This window comes from Takifugu rubripes, chromosome 18, assembly GCF_901000725.2.
Source record: "Takifugu rubripes chromosome 18, fTakRub1.2, whole genome shotgun sequence".
Classification (NCBI taxonomy): Eukaryota; Metazoa; Chordata; class Actinopteri; order Tetraodontiformes; family Tetraodontidae; genus Takifugu; species Takifugu rubripes.
Window position 1 is genome coordinate 9,285,115 of NC_042302.1, and position 18,846 is coordinate 9,303,960.

The 18,846-nt window shown below is 47.1% G+C and overlaps 1 protein-coding gene across 1 annotated transcript; it reads right to left on the reverse strand.

The window, feature by feature from the left end:
* Nucleotides 1-1,397: 1,397 nt before the first annotated feature.
* On the reverse strand, nt 1,398-16,136 carry LOC101063601 (monocarboxylate transporter 2). Its single transcript, XM_003972948.3, has 5 exons — nt 15,892-16,136; nt 9,631-9,876; nt 5,662-5,805; nt 4,499-5,305; nt 1,398-4,422 (listed from the first exon to the last, which is right to left on the reverse strand). The coding sequence occupies exons 2-5, from the start codon at nt 9,845-9,847 to the stop codon at nt 4,142-4,144; spliced, it is 1,449 nt and encodes a 482-aa protein (XP_003972997.1). The 5' UTR covers nt 9,848-9,876; nt 15,892-16,136; the 3' UTR covers nt 1,398-4,141.
* Nucleotides 16,137-18,846: the final 2,710 nt, after the last annotated feature.

An 18,846-nucleotide genomic window follows, 5' to 3' on the forward strand; every position in this document is an offset into this window, starting at 1 on the left:
GGACGACGTTTCTAACAAGTCCTTGAATGCCTTGAATGTCTCCTGGAAGAAGCTGAGTGCTGCTGCAGTAAAAATTCCCCACGATACTTGAGAAAAGGAAACTCTATCAAGACAAAAATGTGCCCTTCATGTGAGAAGCATCACTATAACGTAAGGACGTTCAACAGAAAGTGAACATCTCCATTGGGAGGTGCACGTCCCTACAGTGTTTAACCTATTATCACAACATTGTTGCTGAAAGCCCGCTTGTGCCGGTGTTACAGCTAATTGCCGAGCGCCAGGCCGCCGACCCAAAACTCTGCAGCTTTTCCTGGGGACTTGAGCTCAACTCTGTTTTGGAGGTCAACTTCTTTGTGCATTCAAACCCCAACAGGTAATTAAAATCTAGCCAGAAACTCTGCCTGAGGGTCTCCAGCCATCCGCAGCGCGTGTAGTGTGTACTAATGGCGCAGGAAGTGGTGGTGGGGTTTAGGTTCTTTAAAAATCTGTTGCCAGGCAGATTTGTGCATCACCTCGTGCATGATTATTAGTCGGTTTGATGTAGGCGCTCTGACTTTAATGAGCGTCTGGTTCCCTCCAGGTGATCTCATGTTCTGCCTGTTAATGTACTGTGCAGTACAGCGATTATTACTATTGTTATAGTTCCTATTATTAGTAGTAGAAGTAGTAGTAGTAGTAGTAGTAGTAGTAGTAGTAGTAGACTTAAACATGCTGCTCACCAGTGAATTGTGAGTACCACTGTCCCTTTTTTCAAATTATATCTGTAATAGTGACCATGATCCTCCTCCTGACTGTCCCCACTAAATTAACCATCTTTACAACATTCAATTGTACCATGACGGAACTTCCACAATGGTCGATTTGGCGCCAACGAGTGGTTGGGTTGATAAAACTCTGTTCTGATTATTATTGGCTGTTCATGCGAATGGTCCCCACAAAACAATACAACCTAACTTTCCACAAACTACACTCCGTCTGCAATGACAGATTTTCAGAGATATTAAAGAACAATTATTGTTCGGATTTGTCTCATTAGGAACGGGTGTTAATGCTAATGTTCCTGTTTTATCTGATGAACAAAGTACGCGATAAAAACCAGTGATATGGATTTCATGAAGGAGACGACATCCATTCACTCAATTACAGCCTCATTCCCACGGCCTATAAAAAAAAGCACAATAATTATATGATCTTCATAATAAATCAACTGGAGCTCAGTCTGTAGTCTACAAAAAAAGACAGTTTTACAACCTTTTAAGGCTCAATAGTCGCCTTTTACAGGGCAGTTGAAGGACGCGGAGACCTGCAGCGTCTAAAATAAAAAAAGGCTCGAGAACATTCCAGAACATTTGTCCTCGGCAGCTTTAGCTTCTGCAGTTTGCTGAAAAGCACAAGTCTTGGATTTCACGCTCCTTTATTTCGGTACATTAATAGACAGATATTTCTGCAGTGACAGGTGATCACATTCTCTGATGAATACAAAAGAATCATCTGTTTTCTTATACCCGTGTGAAGTTTGTTCCCATCACAGCTGCAGAGGTAGTGAAAAAGACTGAAATGGGAATACTGGACAGCTCTCCTAGGATGACGGCCACAAACCTGCTAACAAGGGCAAAATGATTTCAAAATATTAGGAAATATATAGAAAATAATCCATTGATTTGTAACGCGCAGATGTGGAAGACAGCGATCACTAATGTACAATAAGGCACAGCTAGCTTAAAAGCTTCCTAAAATATCAGGAGAATGATTTTAACTTTTTTTTAAATCATTATTAATCATGAAGGTGTGTACAATGTACATGATAATAGATGCGTAAAGACGCTGCGTTTCTGTTCTTTTTATTTCAGCACGATCTCAGGCCCCTCAACTGCTTTAGAATTTTCCTAAAACACATCGATTCCTCCATCAGGAGAAAAACACTGTCCAGTATTCGTGTTTGCATTTCCCAAAATAACAGTTTGTTCATTTATAACACAAAATATAACAATAACTTATATATAACCTCATTGTTCATTGACCTCTTCATCTACAGTGGGCAAAAAATGTGAAATGCTAAAGCAATATAACTAATAAGGCTATTGGTGCATCTGAAATTCAATATCTCTATTTGTTATAGATAAAAACGTATTTTTAAATCACAAAAACACAGAAAATGCAAAATAGGGACAAATTAAGTTCCTGCAGTTCCTAATCGTAAAAGGATAAAATGTCAGTGTGTCGGTTGGGACTCCCTGAAGGAGCAGGACATCAGGGTCAAACCATGACAAACATGTTTGGAATGACAGGAAATACTTTTAGAACATTTTTACAGCCTTAAAAAAATCACCTCTAGTCATTTATGATTGAAACAAATCTAAGAAAAACAAAACAAAGGTGACCTTTGACCCTGCTAAATAGCACTAATTAGAGCGACCCCAAAAAATAGGTTGTTAAATCACATGTCTAGAAATAAATAGCATTTGTTTACCCTCCTGAAGAGCTCCGTTTGGTCTGCGCTGTCACCAGCAGGGGGCAGTGTTACACGATTGTCCTGCAACCTAGAGGACAGGGATCTTGACATCCCCATGGAAGACTCCCAGTCATTAATAACAGAACTCAAACAAATACAAACTTGAAATGCTGGTGAGCAAACTGCAAAGCATCGTTCCCATCAGAATCAGCAGTGTCCATTCGGTCCACTCTGATTACACATTCAGCTCTTCAAGGTGCGGACAAACACGAAGGACAATCAAAGGACACCTGCTATGGCAGGTATGTGACTATATGTTTGGCCTTAGGACCCCGAAGCTTTGGTGAAAACAGCACAGCAACAGCTAACAGGTGTGTCTCCTGTTGCTGTTGGGACATTTAGACGAATAGATTAAATGGATTTAGCATTCAGCAGGTAATAGATTCCATAAAGTGCCGCCACACTGGGGTGGATCTGCTACAGACAGTACTTCATGTTACAGCTCATCAGATGTGTTAGGAGACAAAAGAAGCGGAATATTCGTACAGTAACACTCTCAAGGACTCACTTTACAGTTAAGGCAACGCATCATAGAACACACTTCCGAGCTCTGCACACACATCGGCATTCCAATATATCGCTAGTGGGGCTCAACTGTACGGAAACCTCCTCTACACAGATGGTTTTTTGGTCGTTAATACTTCATTAAGGCCCACAGAGGAAATTACATTCAACTCTATTTAAATTCGCTGAAGTGCAGCAGTTTTCATAAAGTTAGGAGGGAAACGCTGCCATTTATCTTCCCGAGCGGGCCGGCGAACAACAATGGAGGACTAGAGGCGGCTTTTTATGACAGATCGGAAGCCGTAAAGCAGGCGTCGGAGTGGGTTTTTACTCGGCAGCGTCGGAACGCTCAGATGACCACCAGCTGTGAACACATCTGCTCTTTATTTACAAGAGTGGGGATTTTTAGAGCGCTCGATCGGCATATTAACGCAGCGCAATTAAGATTTTGCAGTAGCTAGCGCCGCGTTCCCGCTCCAAGCGCCACACAATCAGCCAATTCGAGGGTTTCCGCGGTGAACTTTTACATTTAACATCTGCTGCCTTGTTGGGTTCCCATTTGATCTAGCGAACAGGAAGTTTATTCGGTTTTCAGCAAATTCTGAGTTTGCTGCCGAGGCTTGAACACCGGCCACCAGAGCGGGCTGCGATCGCGTCCCAGAGGAATAAAGGAAATTACTGCTTTGTAGAAACAGACGGCTCAAATTGTTAGTTATGGCTATATTGATTTTTTTTATATATTAAATAACGTAAAAATGATACGGGTCATATCTTTCTGCCATGCTGTTCACAAATAGCTGAAGTCTAAATATTTCGATGCGTTCGTCTTTAACACACACGTGATCTTTGTGAATCTGATATGAGGTGAATCCAGTCAGTACTACTTGATGTTTCTGTTCTCACGTTCTTTAAATGACCTCCGTTTGGAGTGTTTTTGTTAGTATCGCTAGGATTTTGCACACGGCTCGTTGGCACACTTTCAACGACACAACCGTTGCTTTGGCAGTTTGTGTTTTGAGAAGTCCATCGGACCCTGAAGACAGCGCGGCGGAGCCACCGAGAGGCTCCCACCGGTTGGACCACAGGGGAGGTGAAATTACAACCAGGGGGTACAAAAACGGGCGTCTAGATGTTGGTTTCGTGCTGCATCGGTTGCTCGTCATTTGGACCCTTGGCCGCCAGTTCCTGCAACGCCTGGGCCTCGGCGTCGGCCTCCTTCTTTTCCTGACCTTGGTCAGGGTCTTCTGTCTCAGTCCGTTTGTACATCTCTGCCGCCTTGCGCTCGCGCTCCAGGAGTCTGTAGTTGATGAAGTTCCCGATAAAGAGCCAAATGCTGGCCAGGATCACGACGGCGCCGCAGCAGAAATACATGTACTTGTAGTTTTTCGTGATGTCCACAAGCTTCCCTGCAAAAGCACAAATGCAATGTTTAGATGTTGTTGTTGTTTTTTCCCATGTAAGAGGAGGCCGTATGATTGGTACCTGCTAGCGGTGGGCCGAGGAGAACCGGGCAGCACTCCACGATGGTGGTGAGTCCCACGGCGCTGGAGAACCTCTGAGCCCCCACCAGGTCCATCAGCGTCTCAAACAGCACCGAGCTGACCATGCCAAACGCAAAGCCGAAAAATAACGCGTAAACTACCAGGCCGGTGTAACTCTCCACCAGCGGGCACAGAATGTGGCACACGCCATTGTACAGCACGGCGAAGCTGAAGAAGTACTGGATCTTGGGCCGGACCCAGCGGGAGTTGGCCAGAAGCCCCATGGATGGCCTGGCAACCATGTCGACGAAAGCCAGAATTGAGAGCAAGAAAGCGGCCGAGTACTCATCCACGCCCATGTCTTTGGCGTATGCGGCAAGGAAGACGATCGGCGCGAAGAAGCCAAAGAACATGATGACGTTTCCTGACAGGTAAATGAGGAAGCCGCGGTGTTTGAAGAGCGACAGGTCCAGGTACCTGTTCACTAGCAGCCAGGGCGTCAGCTTCTCTTTCGTGGTGGTGGTGGTGGTGGCGGCTATCTCCTCATCCTTCTTGTTCTTGCTGGGTGGTGGCCCCAGAGGCCTCATCAGAGAACCGGCCACGCAGCAGTTCAGCAGCAGCCCGCCCAGGATCAGGAAGCTTCCCCTCCAGCCAAACTGGTTGAAGAGATACTGGTTGAGGGGAGCCAGGGTGCTGAGGAACACCGGACTACCGGCCATGGCCAAGCCATTAGCAATGGGGCGCTTCTTATAGAAATATCTCCCGATCATGGTGAGCGCCGGCTGCAGGTTGAAGGCCAGACCAAGCCCTACGGGAAAACATGCACAGTTTTATTAAACAGACACACGATGATAAAAGGAAGAACACGTTTATAAAAAGCTTTAGAAATCGACAAATCCGAAGTCATTTCCTGTTCCCTTTATCGTGCTGTTGGGATGTTTGATCAGAATCATTGTAAGAATAGTGCACAACCACAGCTATAAATATAGCTCATGGTGTTGGCGTTGTGTCTCTGGTGGACATAACTGTCCATCTAACCATCTACAGCCTCCAGCAGGAATAAACCGTGTAAACAAAAACAACAGTTTTATTTATAACCTGCGTCTTAGACTTAAGCTCCCCGACTTATCTCAAATGGACTTGGTGCGCTTTCCAGGGACTTACCGCCGATAACTCCGATGCACAGGTAAAGCTGCAGGACGCTGGTGCAGAAGGAAGCTAAGATCATCCCCAGGGAGCTTAGGCAGCCCCCGATCATCACGATGGGCCTGCAGCCGTAGGTGTTGACCAGGACACTGCTGATGGGACCTAGGAGAACAGAGGAAGCTTGAGAGGCTTCTCGTTAACGGAGACCAGGACCGGTCGGGGTGCAGCAAGAGCGACTCTGGCTGCTACAGCAGCTGCAGGTCCTGTTAACAGAACCTGGGTGGTTGATTTACAATATTTAGTGTTTCATGGAGACACACCAAGAGGTTTCAGTTTCAATGAAAAGTAGCAGCGAACATCTTCAAGTTAATCAGCTTAGAAAGAAATCCCCCATTTAACCTTGTCGAAATAACATCATTAGAAGAGGAAGCAAAGGTCAGTCGCAGTATTTTTGACCGAGCTTTGGAATCAGTGTTGACTGACTGAGACGCAAAGCCTTTAGATTAATGGAGGGTTTTTTTTAGTTTACTGGCAAAAACTCCTCAGAATACAGAAAAAAGCTGCTCAATTTATCACAAAGAAACTGTTTTCAATTCGGCACATTAGGAGGAGCCTTGCTAATGTCCCCAGAGCTGCTATGCTAGCAGCTGAGCAGTAACAAAAGGCATATTTCCTATAGTCTTGGCAGGTTTCGTCAGATATTTTCCATCCATAGTGGAGCATTTTAGTGTTCGCATGACTGGTGAGAACGACTTTGTCATGATGACGTGTCAGGAGCACCAGCAGGCTATTATTAGCCACCACTGTAGAAGTAGGCCATTCTCCTGAGATGACTCGGGCTTTTATACAACGCTCCTCCGCACTCGCCTGATTGGTTCCACTCTTCCGGTAACGAGTCTGTGCGTGTCTTTGTCTGCTAATGACATCTGTGTGCTTGTAACGGCGACCTCCCTTTGTTGGGGTTCAAGTACAGATCGATGAGAAGCGAGCCAGAGAGCCAGGCAAAGGTGTGTTTCTTAAATAAGCCTTTTACTCCCAGCAGGACACGTAGCGGGTCACCAGGTGAAGAGTCTGGATTAAATCACGCTGCGTGAATCTTCTTCTCCTTTTATAGACTTTTAGGAAGTTCCTAAACCGGCGGAGGCAAACCGCTTAAAATAGGATGTTCTGCTGAAAACACCCGCCGGCTTCCTTTTTGAAAACACTGACATATTTTAATGTGTCTGAAGCTGCCGCCACAAACTGTGACAGTAATATGTGAACTATGTGTCGGCAGCCTGTGTCAGACACTCCGTCAGTCCTGAAACAGGTAGCCAGGGTCGAAGGGTTGTCAGGGGAACCTGGAACTTCCAGAGATAAACAGCTTTGTCTCTTCTGACGTCTTCAACTGAAGAAGAGAAACAGCTTGTTTGGGGTTGAGGAAGGCAACAAACCCCGGCAACACACGTCGACGTGACGCGGTGCCGTCGCTGCCCCACCCTCCTCCTCCTTTACCCCTCCAGCCATCAGCAGGAGGGGCCCCCACATGAGCCTGGTCCTGTTCAAGGGGGTTTTCTGCCACTCTTGCTTGTTTAGGGGTCAAACTCTGGGTTAGGGTTAGAGACCCATTTAAGGCAAACAACACTGCAGCCAAAGTTACCAGAAAACTCCCGAATTAGGGGAGTGGGAGGGTCAGTTTACACTGGCGGCATCAGTGATTGCCCATTGTCATGGAGATAAAAGACGACCATCTTAGAGCTCAGCCTAATTTCCCTCCCTTCGCTTACTATGCTACTTTGACTGACAGTGAACGCAACACGAGCGTGCAGTTTCCTCACTGGCTTATGCCAAGGTCAAATCTGTGAGCGTGTGTGTGTGTGTGTGTGAGAGAGAGAGAGAGGGAGGGAGGGAGGCTGGATTAGAGGCACTGATCCAACACAAACGCGCAGCCTGGGGCTTGAACACGTCATCACACGGCGACTCGGCCGTGCGCCTGTCTGATGTAATGTTTGGGACGGTTGCGCTGCAGCGCTGAACCGGAGCCAAGTGAAACCAGTCAGATGTGTGTGTGACACACCCTCATCCTCCTGTAAGCTCGTGTCCCAGAACAGGACAGAGAACAATGGCTTTGTCTTGTTTCGCAGCAGTAATACTTACAATACAAATTCTAATGATAATAAACAGTATAATACACTGTAATGAGCTTATGGTGGCAAATACCACATATGAATTTATTTCTTTTTTAAAACTTTACATCTTCGTCTAAATTCCTCAATACAGGAAAATGTTTATAATTCTCTTTTTGATGAATTATCATGGACCAACGACACATAATTATTGTTAATACAGGCTATTGTAGCCTAACAGTGAAACAATTTAGAATAAAACAAAAAGCAACCGAACTGAAATAAAACAGAAGCTTAAAAAGCTGCAGTTTCTTTCTTGAAATGTAATTTGCGAAGCAAACGCATCAAAATAATAAGTTTGGTGAGCAACGATAGCAACTGAGAAGACGAACTGTATTAACAGAGGCGCTAAGCTAACAGATATGCAACACAACCTGAGGGCTAAAATCTTACATGTTGGTTTAGATGAGCTAATAACAGCAGCATGTTATTGTGTTGTTAATGTCATACAGTAAAGAGAGTTTCCTCTGGTTTCCATTAATGTCATCCTGAAACTAGCACAGCGACACCAGCGTCACAGGGCGGGTAATTATAGGTTATAGTGGGACAGAGAGGCGAAATGGACTGGTTATAGTGGGACAGAGAAGCTAAATGTGCTGGTTATAGTGGGACAGAGAGACTAAATGGACTGGTTATAGTGGGACAGAGGCTAAATGGACTGGTTATAGTGGGACAGAGAGGCTAAATGGACTGGTTATAGTGGGACAGAGGCTAAATGGACTGGTTATAGTGGGACAGAGGCTAAATGGACTGGTTATAGTGGGACAGAGGCTAAATGGACTGGTTATAGTGGGACAGAGAGGCTAAATGGACTGGTTATAGTGGGACAGAGGCTAAATGGACTGGTTATAGTGGGACAGATGGCAGCCACAAAATGGTCTGGCTAAACTGGGAAATGCATTAATACGATATTTTACAGGCAACAACTTCCTCCTCCAACATTTTTCACCATAACATGTATTTTTTTTAAAAACACAAATGTAAATTTTCAGTTGCTTCAGGCCTGAAAGAGGTTTTAAAAAGTCACATGAATATTTGAGATGTAAACGAACAGGGAAGATATTAATAGTTAATGGTGAAACAAATTGTGCAGCTTGTGGAACGAATGTTAATGTGTTGCTTTCACTGTGCACACTGTGGCCTGGGGCCTGTGAAGGAGCTCCGCTGGTCATGCTAGCTCAGTCAGGTTTTTCTAGAAGAAACATGTTGCTGCAACGTTTGCACACAACCCAAGCCCCTTTATCCTGAAAACTGGAGCCTTTTACGCTGATTTCACCTTCCGTTGGAAGCACTGAGCTGCACAAGAGCCTGTCAGGAAGTCAGCGTCACAGATAAAAATAGAAGTGGTGAAAAAGTTGTTGCCTGTTATTACGGAAAGAGCAGGTTGCACCCACAACGCACACTAGAGCTCCTCAGCTACAGTAGCACGTTGCGCTGCTGTAGCTAGCATGAAGGTCAACAATAACTGATGGGCAACGTGTGCTAACATGGTTTGATCAGAAGTCATTAGCATTTATGGCGCTACACATTTCCTAAAGCGATTGCTTTCATCGCTACGTCGACGACACCTTATTATATTTGCATGACCGACGAGCATTTTGCAGTCGGATATCTTTGGCGCCTTAGCGACAACCACGTGAGTCACATGTCACAACGCAGCCTTTCGAACGACCTCGGCCTTGTTTATACTGTACGTCTACAGAAGAAATAAACGTGATCACAAACGTGCGCTATCAACAGAACTTTGGTTCACTTCCATCCATGAAACAAAGAAATCCGATATGAGGGGATACAAAGAAAAGGTACATGAGCGGCGTCTCACCCGCGGCGTACATGACCGCCAACATGATGGAGGAGATCCATGCGATCTCACTGTAGCTGGCGTTGAAGATGATCTGGATGTCCTTGAAGAAGACCGTGATGGCCTTGGGGAAGGCGTACGAGAAGCCGATGGAGATGAAGGATCCGAAGACCACGGCCCAGCCCCAGCCACCGTCTGGCGGGGGCACAGCGGGGGGACTCGTGGCCTTGGGTGGCATCGCGGGCCCACGTCCAGGCAGAAACCTCACTGTAAAACACAGAAGGTAGAGCTCAAAGGAAAAGTCAGGACAGGAGACATTCTCAGCACGTTGAAGGTTGTGAAAGAACCTGAGCCGGTGTTGAGAAGATCACAAAAATCAGACAGTTATCGACAATGTCGGGAGGAATCAGGTGACGGCTGCAGCTCCTATTGACAGTATACAGTCGGCTGTGGGATTAGAACAGGCAGCAACAGCATGGGGGGACACATCCAGGACAACGAAAGTCAAAGGGACACAGGTGTCCCCTGACGCTACCTGGAGGCTAATGGGAGGCAGCCCTACCCTCTGTCCACCTTATTGTAGCCACCCCCGACGCATGGGACTACAATAATTAATAGTTATATCACCTTTATAGGATGTGTTATGTGAACCTCACGGGGAGGACATCGACGGCCTGACAACCTGCATCACGGACTACATCAACTTCTGTGTGGAAAATACCGTTCGGTGTTTCCCCAACAACAAACCCTGGATGACCCCTGATCTAAAAGCCCTGCTGAACCTTTCACCTGATGAAGACCATGGAGAGGATCGTTCTCACCCACCTCCGACAGCTGGTGGACAGCAAGATGGACCCTCTACAGTTTGCATATCGACCGGGCATTGGTGTGGATGACGCCGTCATCTACCTGCTGTCACTCTCACACCTAGAGAGCACCAGGAGCACTGTGAGAGTCATGTTCTTTGACTTCTCCAGTGCCTTCAACACAATCCAGCCATCATTGCTGAGAGGGAAGATGGAGGGAGCTGGAGTTGACTGTCACCTGGCTGCCTGGACCACCGACTACCTCACCAACAGACTACAGTACGTGAGGCTCCGTGACTGTGAGTCCGACGTGGTAGTCTGCAGCACGGGGGCCCCGCAGGGTACAGTTCTCTCTCCCTTCCTCTTCACTCTCTGCACATCGGATTTCAGCCACAACTCAGACAGCTGCCACCTCCAGAAGTTCTCCGACGATACAGCCAACACAGACAGAAGAAGGGCCAAAGTCATGTCCATCTGCTGAGGAGACTGAGGTCCTTTGGAGTGTGCAGGACACTGCTTAGGACTTTTTATGACTCTGTGGTGGCATCGGTGATCTTCTACGCTGTGGTCTGCTGGAGCTGTGGAAGCTCAGAGAGGGACAGGAAGAGACTCAACAAACTGGTCAGAAGGGCTGGCTCAGTCCTGGACTGCTCTCTGGACTCCATTGAGGAGGTGGGTGAGAGGAGGATGTTGGCCAAGCTGACATCAATTATGGACACCCCCTCTCACCCCCTACACAAGACTGTGGGGGCCTTAAGCAGCTCCTTCAGCAGCAGACTGTTACACCCACGGTGTAAAAGGGAGCGTTACCACAGGTCATTCATCCCAACTGCCGTCAGATTGTTCAACATGCACAACACTTAATTGCAGCACCAATAACCCAGGGTTGGCATATTTGCACTAACGAATCATAACTACCTCTGGAAGGTTTTATTTGCACACCTTTATTGCACCTTCATTTTTCTTCACACTGTCCGACACTCCTTCTGAACATAATTTTTAATTTCTGTATATACTGTACAATGTACATAGCAATGTACATAATATAAGAGTCTTTTTATTTATTTATTTTTCTTTTAGTACTTTTCTGTACTGTACACCACAGGCTGTAACGTTTCCCCAATGTGGGATCAATAAAGTCTTTTATCCTTATCATTATAGCGCTATAAAAACAATCATACAGTTGTAATAGTTGTTGCAAAGTCCTGTCAGCTAAAAAAATATATAAAATATAAACGCCATAAAGCACTAAAAGTAGGATCAAAGTCTCAGGCTGTGTTAAAAGCCAGGGAGAAAAGACAAAAGAAGCTTTCAGGAATGAAGATGCTCAGGAACGATCCACACAGACCTCCGTTTCGAGAGCCAGTCGTTCAAAATGTTGCCCGATAGCCGAACTACCGAGGCCGATTTCACCTGTGACGGTGCCGATGGGGCTAAAACATTTATTCAGATGTACGGACGCATAGAGACGAGAGTGACTCTTATTGGCTCCAAATGCTTCAGGCAAACATCACGTCGTTTCTTTTAATTTCCCTCTACTTAAAATCCTCGACATCGGCTTGTACTAATGTAGGAACAGTGTTTGGAGCTGTTTGCTCTGCTCAAGGAGGATTTGGGTTGAGGCGTAGCGGGACGAGAAGGTCCAGAAGGTCACCAGAAAGTCACCAACCTGGGTTTTATGGAAGGAAGGAAGGAAGGAAGGAACATGCTGTTGGTTTGAAAAAGGCCCAATAAAGCAAAGATTGAACTTTTTAGCCCCCCAACAACCCTAAATGACAGAAGGGAAGGACTCCATGAGGGGCAACAACATGACCTCACTGTAGGTAAACAAACGCTATGCTAGTGTAGCAATGGTGGAACACAATTCAATATTTAACGGCATTTTAAAACAGAAACACTCCGGTGTGCTGTGCAAAAGACACACGGCCATTCATAAATAATGCCCCCTGAGCCCCTCCCACCGGATCGGGTGGCAACGCTCTCAAATAATCGGGACAGCACAATCGGAACGCCACGGGAAAAGTTCTTCTCATGTTAGCACCTTCGGTTATCTAAACACCCTTTTGACATTAATGATAAGAATCTTTTCCTCCTCCTCTGCTGCTCGGGCGACGTTAGCATTTTCATTAGCATATACTGTACAGTCAAAGCTAGTCCTGGTCGTTGGTTTTTAACTAAATTCTTTTGATCCACTGAATTAAATTAAACACCCTGCTAATAAATAACTGCTACAACTTGACTGATGAGTAAATATAATCTCTGTGTGCGTGTATCCTTTGTATTCCCTATTTAATCAGACTTTCTTATGCCTTCCCCCTCAATAGAGGAGCGCTAATCCATGCTAATCAGATTAGAGGCTGTCCGCAGCAGCACCCAGCAGACATAAATACTGATGTTGATTGATTGAACGTGACTACGACGCACGAACGAGCTGCAGAGCTCATAAGAGGCTTACGCCGATGGGCTCCAACATGAAGCTCCAGATGCAATAACGGAGCAACCGAGGAGACAGGAAGTGTTGAATGTGCTTCCTTCAACCGTGTAGTAAGCACAGGAAGTGGAAAAAGCTAAATCACCCTTTTGTAGCCGTAATGTCAACATTTCCTGAGCTGACTACATGCTCCTGGTGCGGGCAGTTAAACAGTTTCATTAGTTAAGATAATATAATAGCATTTGGTAACGTGCAATGAGTGTAACCACCACCGGCCCCCGCTCCCCCTCCCACCGTCTCTCTCACCTTCTGTGAGTTTGCCCTCTGGAATGCAGTGTTGTATTACCAGGAAGGTGTAAACGGGCGTGGCCACCACGACGGCAGTTTACAGGTAACCACCACTCCAGCCCGTGTGAAATGAGAGACGGGTTTGAGGAACTCGGAGAGGCCTGAATCGTTGACCACACTTTCTTTTGGGGTTTTAGCCTTTTCCGTGTCCACCTGTCGCTTGGATTGACTAGCTCAACCGCTAGCATCAGGCTAAGTCAATATTTACCCTTCGGTTACTCGAATGGTTGCAACAAGATGCGTCTCTCTTGTTTTTCCATTCAGAATTTGTGGAATTTGTGGTGTAGGATGAAGTTTGCTGTAGTGAACCAGGCCCACGCGGTGGGAAGGAGTGCTAACCCGCCTAGAGGCACGCAGCTCAGACCCTGATCGAGAGCGTTAGAGGAAAGTTTCTGGACAAAGATTGTCTTTGATGTAGAGGGAGCAAAGCATCATGGGCCGAGAGCCTTCCCAGATAATCAATGTGCAAATACCCATGAAGTGCAAGTTGACACTGCAGGTTTATTATCAGATTAGATGTTTGGACAGATGTCAGACTAACTAAATCTGTAGGTCACGCTAAAGCTAACGCTAGCAGCTATGACACACTTTGCTTAAATAAGCAACTACTGTTTATTCATCACATCAAGCCCACTTTCTACTTCCTGTTACGAGTTGATCCAAGTGGCAATGACTGATTAAACATTTAATAAACAGCAATGTCAAAAAGGATTAATAAAATCCTACTTTGAGTCATTTTCTCTTTTTCTTAAGACTTTTCACACTTTGACTTAATGCGTCCGCCCATCTTCGAGGCTGCTGATGTGAAGGACAAATGAAGGTTGAGCTGTGCAGACGGAGCCCGATCACTTATTTACCCCCCAACGCAGGACAACAGCCTGTGGAGGCCTGAGCTGAGAAGTGGAGGGAGGTGAACGCCTTCAGAGCTCTGCCGAGGTACCCTTGGGCAAGGTACCCAACTGCTCACAGAGGGTCCTGGGATGAGCTGGTCACGCATGCAGGGGTGCACCTGCCTTCACCCCCTATGAGGCTCCAGCACCTCCCCTGGAGCAAAAGAGGCAACAGGTCCTGTCCTGCCTGTCCTGCCTGTCCTGTCCTGTCCTGTGAGACATGAAGGTAACCCTGACACGAAACACTAGAGTTCATGATTAACCCCAATCAAACGAATCACACGATTCACAGTGGTCACGTGACCCAGTCAGCCAACAGTCGGGAGAACCGGGGCGCGCCGACACACCACACACGAGCATGCTGGGAAGTCCAGGACATTTTAAGTCTGACTCCCATTCAGGGGGGCGGTGGCGTCAGTCGTTGTTGTTACAGCAGTAAAAGGAACCGTCCCGGGTTTACGGACAGTTGTGTCCCAGTTTCAGGGCTGGTTTCTTCCTGTCGTGTGGCACCAGTACCCCCCCTTCCTGTGTGGCCCCCAACTGTCAAACACAGGAAGTTCTTCTTTAAATGAACTCCGATTAGAAATTGTGATTCCTGTTAGCAGTTTCATCACTGGGGCTGTTGTTTTGCTTGAACACAGCAGGTTTTATGTCCATAACAAATGTCCCTCAGGCAACACGTTAAACTGGCTTCATCTTGAAACCTGATCAGAAGAAGACACCAACACGCGTGTTCACTTTCCACAAGAACTGCCTTCAGCAGCGGCCGCGTTAGCGTCCTCACGTGGAAATAAAACACAGCCTTGGTTTGTGTGACAAAGACACCCAAAGCGTGTTTGGATCACCTCCAAACCGGGACGACATGTCAAAAGGCCTCGAGCAGGACGTCACCTTGAAGACACAAGCACCCATCCACGTCCTCCCCTGTTTGAAGGACAAGCTAACAAGAGCAGCACTTGTGACCCTTAAAGATAAAACACACCAGCAAAGATCATGAGCAGAAACTCAATTTCCCTTTACTTGGTTTTTCCCGGTAATTTCCCGGTAATTGTGATTATTAATAGAAACAAAGTTGTCTGAGCAGCTCTGCTGGTTTCCACCTTGGTGAGGACACTGGTGCTACCACAACAGCAGCATTCCCCAAATTTAACATGCCAGCCTGTTTTGGGTTCGGAGACGTCTGTAATCAAAAACTGCTGTTTGGACAGTAGCAGAGAGGCTTGTTGGTTGGGAAACTGATGCAATAACTCAACTGTGAGGAGAACTCAGCCCCAATTCACGTTTAATGAATGTCTAAGTCAAATAAAAAGCCCAGTACAAAAAAACTGTAAAACACACTGCCTGGTGTAATAAAAGGTTTTGCTCGTTGGTGCTGTAATAATAATGATAATAACTACAACAACGTGGCTCCAACAACTAAAGTCATGAGACCCTCTTATTTGAAAAAGAGCTGGTGATGTTCTTTTTTAATCTTGGAGATCTGCGTTTCGGCGCTGCAACCTGATCATATGATGCTGCTGATGGAAGGACGCGGCCGGATAAAGCCAGTCGAAATCCGGGCCTGTGCGGGCTCAGCGGGAATCTCACCAGCGGGAATAGAACCGAGCCATTCGGCTTTGAAATGTTTAAATGTCGGGTTTTCGCTCGAGGCTCTTGAACGCATCACGACGGTGCGGAGCTGCTCCTCATCCTCGAGCCTTCACCGCGGGGCATCACGCACCTCATCCTGGCGCACCGCGACGTCCCGACACGACAAATGCCTCTTTCCTTTTATTACCCCAAAAAAGAACTTAAAAAATCACGTTACCTTTGGAGATAGAAGGCGTGCGTGTGAGACCCGTGCAGAATGCCGGCCGGGGTGACCTTGGAGAACAATGATGCGTCTGTGTGTGCGTGAGAGAGCGCGTGTGCTGCTGGGTTCTGTTTGAATTTCCTGACTGAGCCGCTGCCTGACGTGGAGGCTCGCCGCGGTCTGCAGAGGGCGGTGCTGCCCGCCTCCAGCTCCCCGCGGCTCAGCCCAGCGCGCCGCCGCCTGCAGCGTCACCGGGCTCGACGGAGCCGCCGGAGGGGTCGAAGTCTCCTCCAGAGGCGCACAGGCTGCTGATGTTCCACATTTTTAACGTTGCAATTTTCCCGAACAGACCGTGCCGATCAAAAAGAGACTGAAAACTGCGTCTCTGTTCCAAGTTTAGTCCAAATAATGAATATGTTGCAATGGGTTAGATGTGTCAGAGAAGGTGTGGAGGGCTTCCACGGTGGTCCAGGGACGCACGGAGGGATCCAGCACCTTCCCAAAGTGTCCTGGTGAGCATGTGGCAGCCTGGAGGTAGCCGCCGATACCAGAGTGTTCTGAATGCGAGGCTGAATGTGCGAGTACGTGAAAAAGTTAACGTGTCAAAGCCCAACATGACTCTGTGGTGGCCGTCCTGTTGGTCAGTGAACGCATCACAGCCCCTATTAATGCCCCAAATGGAAGAATTTTAAATATCGTCATGGGCAACAGGAAGTGCAGGTTTGGGACCATGATGTGGTGCCACATCGTGAGTTCTTTCACCGCTAGTCTGTGATTCCGCCGTGCACGACCAGTAAGCTAAGCTACATTCTGTTAGCAAAGATACCATCACAGAGCCCAAAGGCGAACCTATAAAGCAGACATTAGATTAAAGGGGAGGAACAGACAGATGAGGATTCAGCTGTATTTTAAGCCCTGGATGCAGCTAAAATATCAGCTGACGCAACAGAGACGTTAGCGGAGGTTTCAACCATGAAAGCGGCTGAATGGACGGGGTGGAACCTGAGCACCAGGCGGGGCCGCAGCCCTGAAACCGCTGTTGCTTTTTCCACTCTTCAGCATCGCGTCGGATTCCCTCCTTGTCCTCAACGTTCTTTGCGTGCATAAAGCCGCTGGCATCCCAATCTGGGTCGCTTGAGCCTAATCCTGTGGATTAATGTGAAAAGGGTCAGAATGAAACGTGCACGGAGGGTGGACGGCAGCGGCCAAACGACGAAGATGCCCCGACAAACGCAGGAAATCTGAGAATGGCGCCCATTTCGTTGCAGCGGTGTGGAGGAGAGGCGCTCCCGGCTGGGGTCCGGTGACCCCTGACCTCTAGGGTCACTGTCAGGCAGCTCGTGCTGCTGCACCAGGGTCGTCACCATCGCTGCCCTCTGTGCTAACGTGGCGACACTTCACGCCACCCTCATTGTTTAGCAGCAACAGTTAAGCTTTCGCTCCCACGTGGTTACGCAAACACCAACTTGCGGCCGCCGCCTCTCCCACAATCCAAACAGACACCTGACACAAGGGCGCTCTGTGGCGCTGGAGGTGTGACTCAGGAGTAGAGGCCAACGTAAACGTTCCCGAGCGGAGCGGCGGCGTGGGGAGGAGGCGAGCGCGCTCATGGAGGGGGTGTTAAAGAAATATATCACATTCCAAATATTGTTTTATGAAGGCTGTGGCAAATAAAATCTGTTGAAGGTGATTTCTTTTTATAAATAAACTCTTAAATCTTTCTTATCACAAATTCATTCGATATTATTTCAGTATGTCTGTGAGCAATATTAAAATTAGTTTTTAATGATGTGAATTAATCATTAATTAACAATGAAGGACACGGCACATGCACGAAAATGACCCCAGAAAAAAAGGGAAGCTGAAACCGACTCTGTAGCCGCAAATGATTTGTGATATTTGCAGGTATTTACACCATTAAATTATTACATTTAACGTGAAAACCAGACCAGTAAAGTAAAGTCATTTCAATTCCTCCGCCAGCAGGGGGCGGTGTGGGGGACAATTTAACGGGTATGGACGAGCTCCGCCACAACTAGTAACAATAATACTCAATAATAATACAACAACAATAATAATAGCTTTAATTCTCAGATGTGATCATCTGGGTTTTATCCAGAAACAGCCTGTTATTAAAATGTAGAACACATTTAAGCATGTATAGGTCGGGTCCAGTCTCTCCTACATGTCCACCACTTCCCTCGACTTCTCTGTCTGGTTCTTGTGCTTGAAGAGCAGATTTCTCATTATTCGTGGTGCCAGTGTGACATGAAGGTCGTGTCAGCAGCAGGAAACAGAACCAGGAGGAAGCATCTCTTTAGGAGGTGGACGTGGATGCGAATCTACTCGTGCTTTTTGAAGTTTTGAACATTTACACCGAACGACCGATGTTGGTGGATTTATTCTAATAGAAGCCAAAGCCAACGTCCGACTCGCAGGTTGTCAACCCGCCTCCTTTACTGGGTTGACCTCTAGAGGTCACCCTGCACCAGAAATCGCCTTCACGCGAGGGTGCGAGGCAGCACTTCTTCTTCTCTGCCTCTCTTCTTGACCTAAATCTGTGTTTAACCTCCTGATGTGACTGATGACAGCAGCGAGCGAAGAGGCTCCCTCCACACCTGGGTGTTTACTGTTTCTGTCAGTGCGTTCCCATGGAGACGGTGGGCTGAGAGGAGGTGGCGGGCTCAGAGAGACCGCAGCTGTGGACGGGAGAATGGAGCGATGGGACGACCAACAGCTGGACACTGTGATGGTCCACATGAACTGTGGGGAACTACTTTTTCTCGGGTCTCCATCCACCACATTGATCTCTGACTGGCCCATTAGCATCACAGATGCATCCGTGTTCTGAGACAGTCTTTCAACGTCAGATGGGTATTTTGGAGCCATATTTTGGAGCCCCCCCACTCCACCTCCCCCACCACCCTGGTTGGCTCTTCTGCTGCTCTGATAACAAAAAGCTCCTGCTGG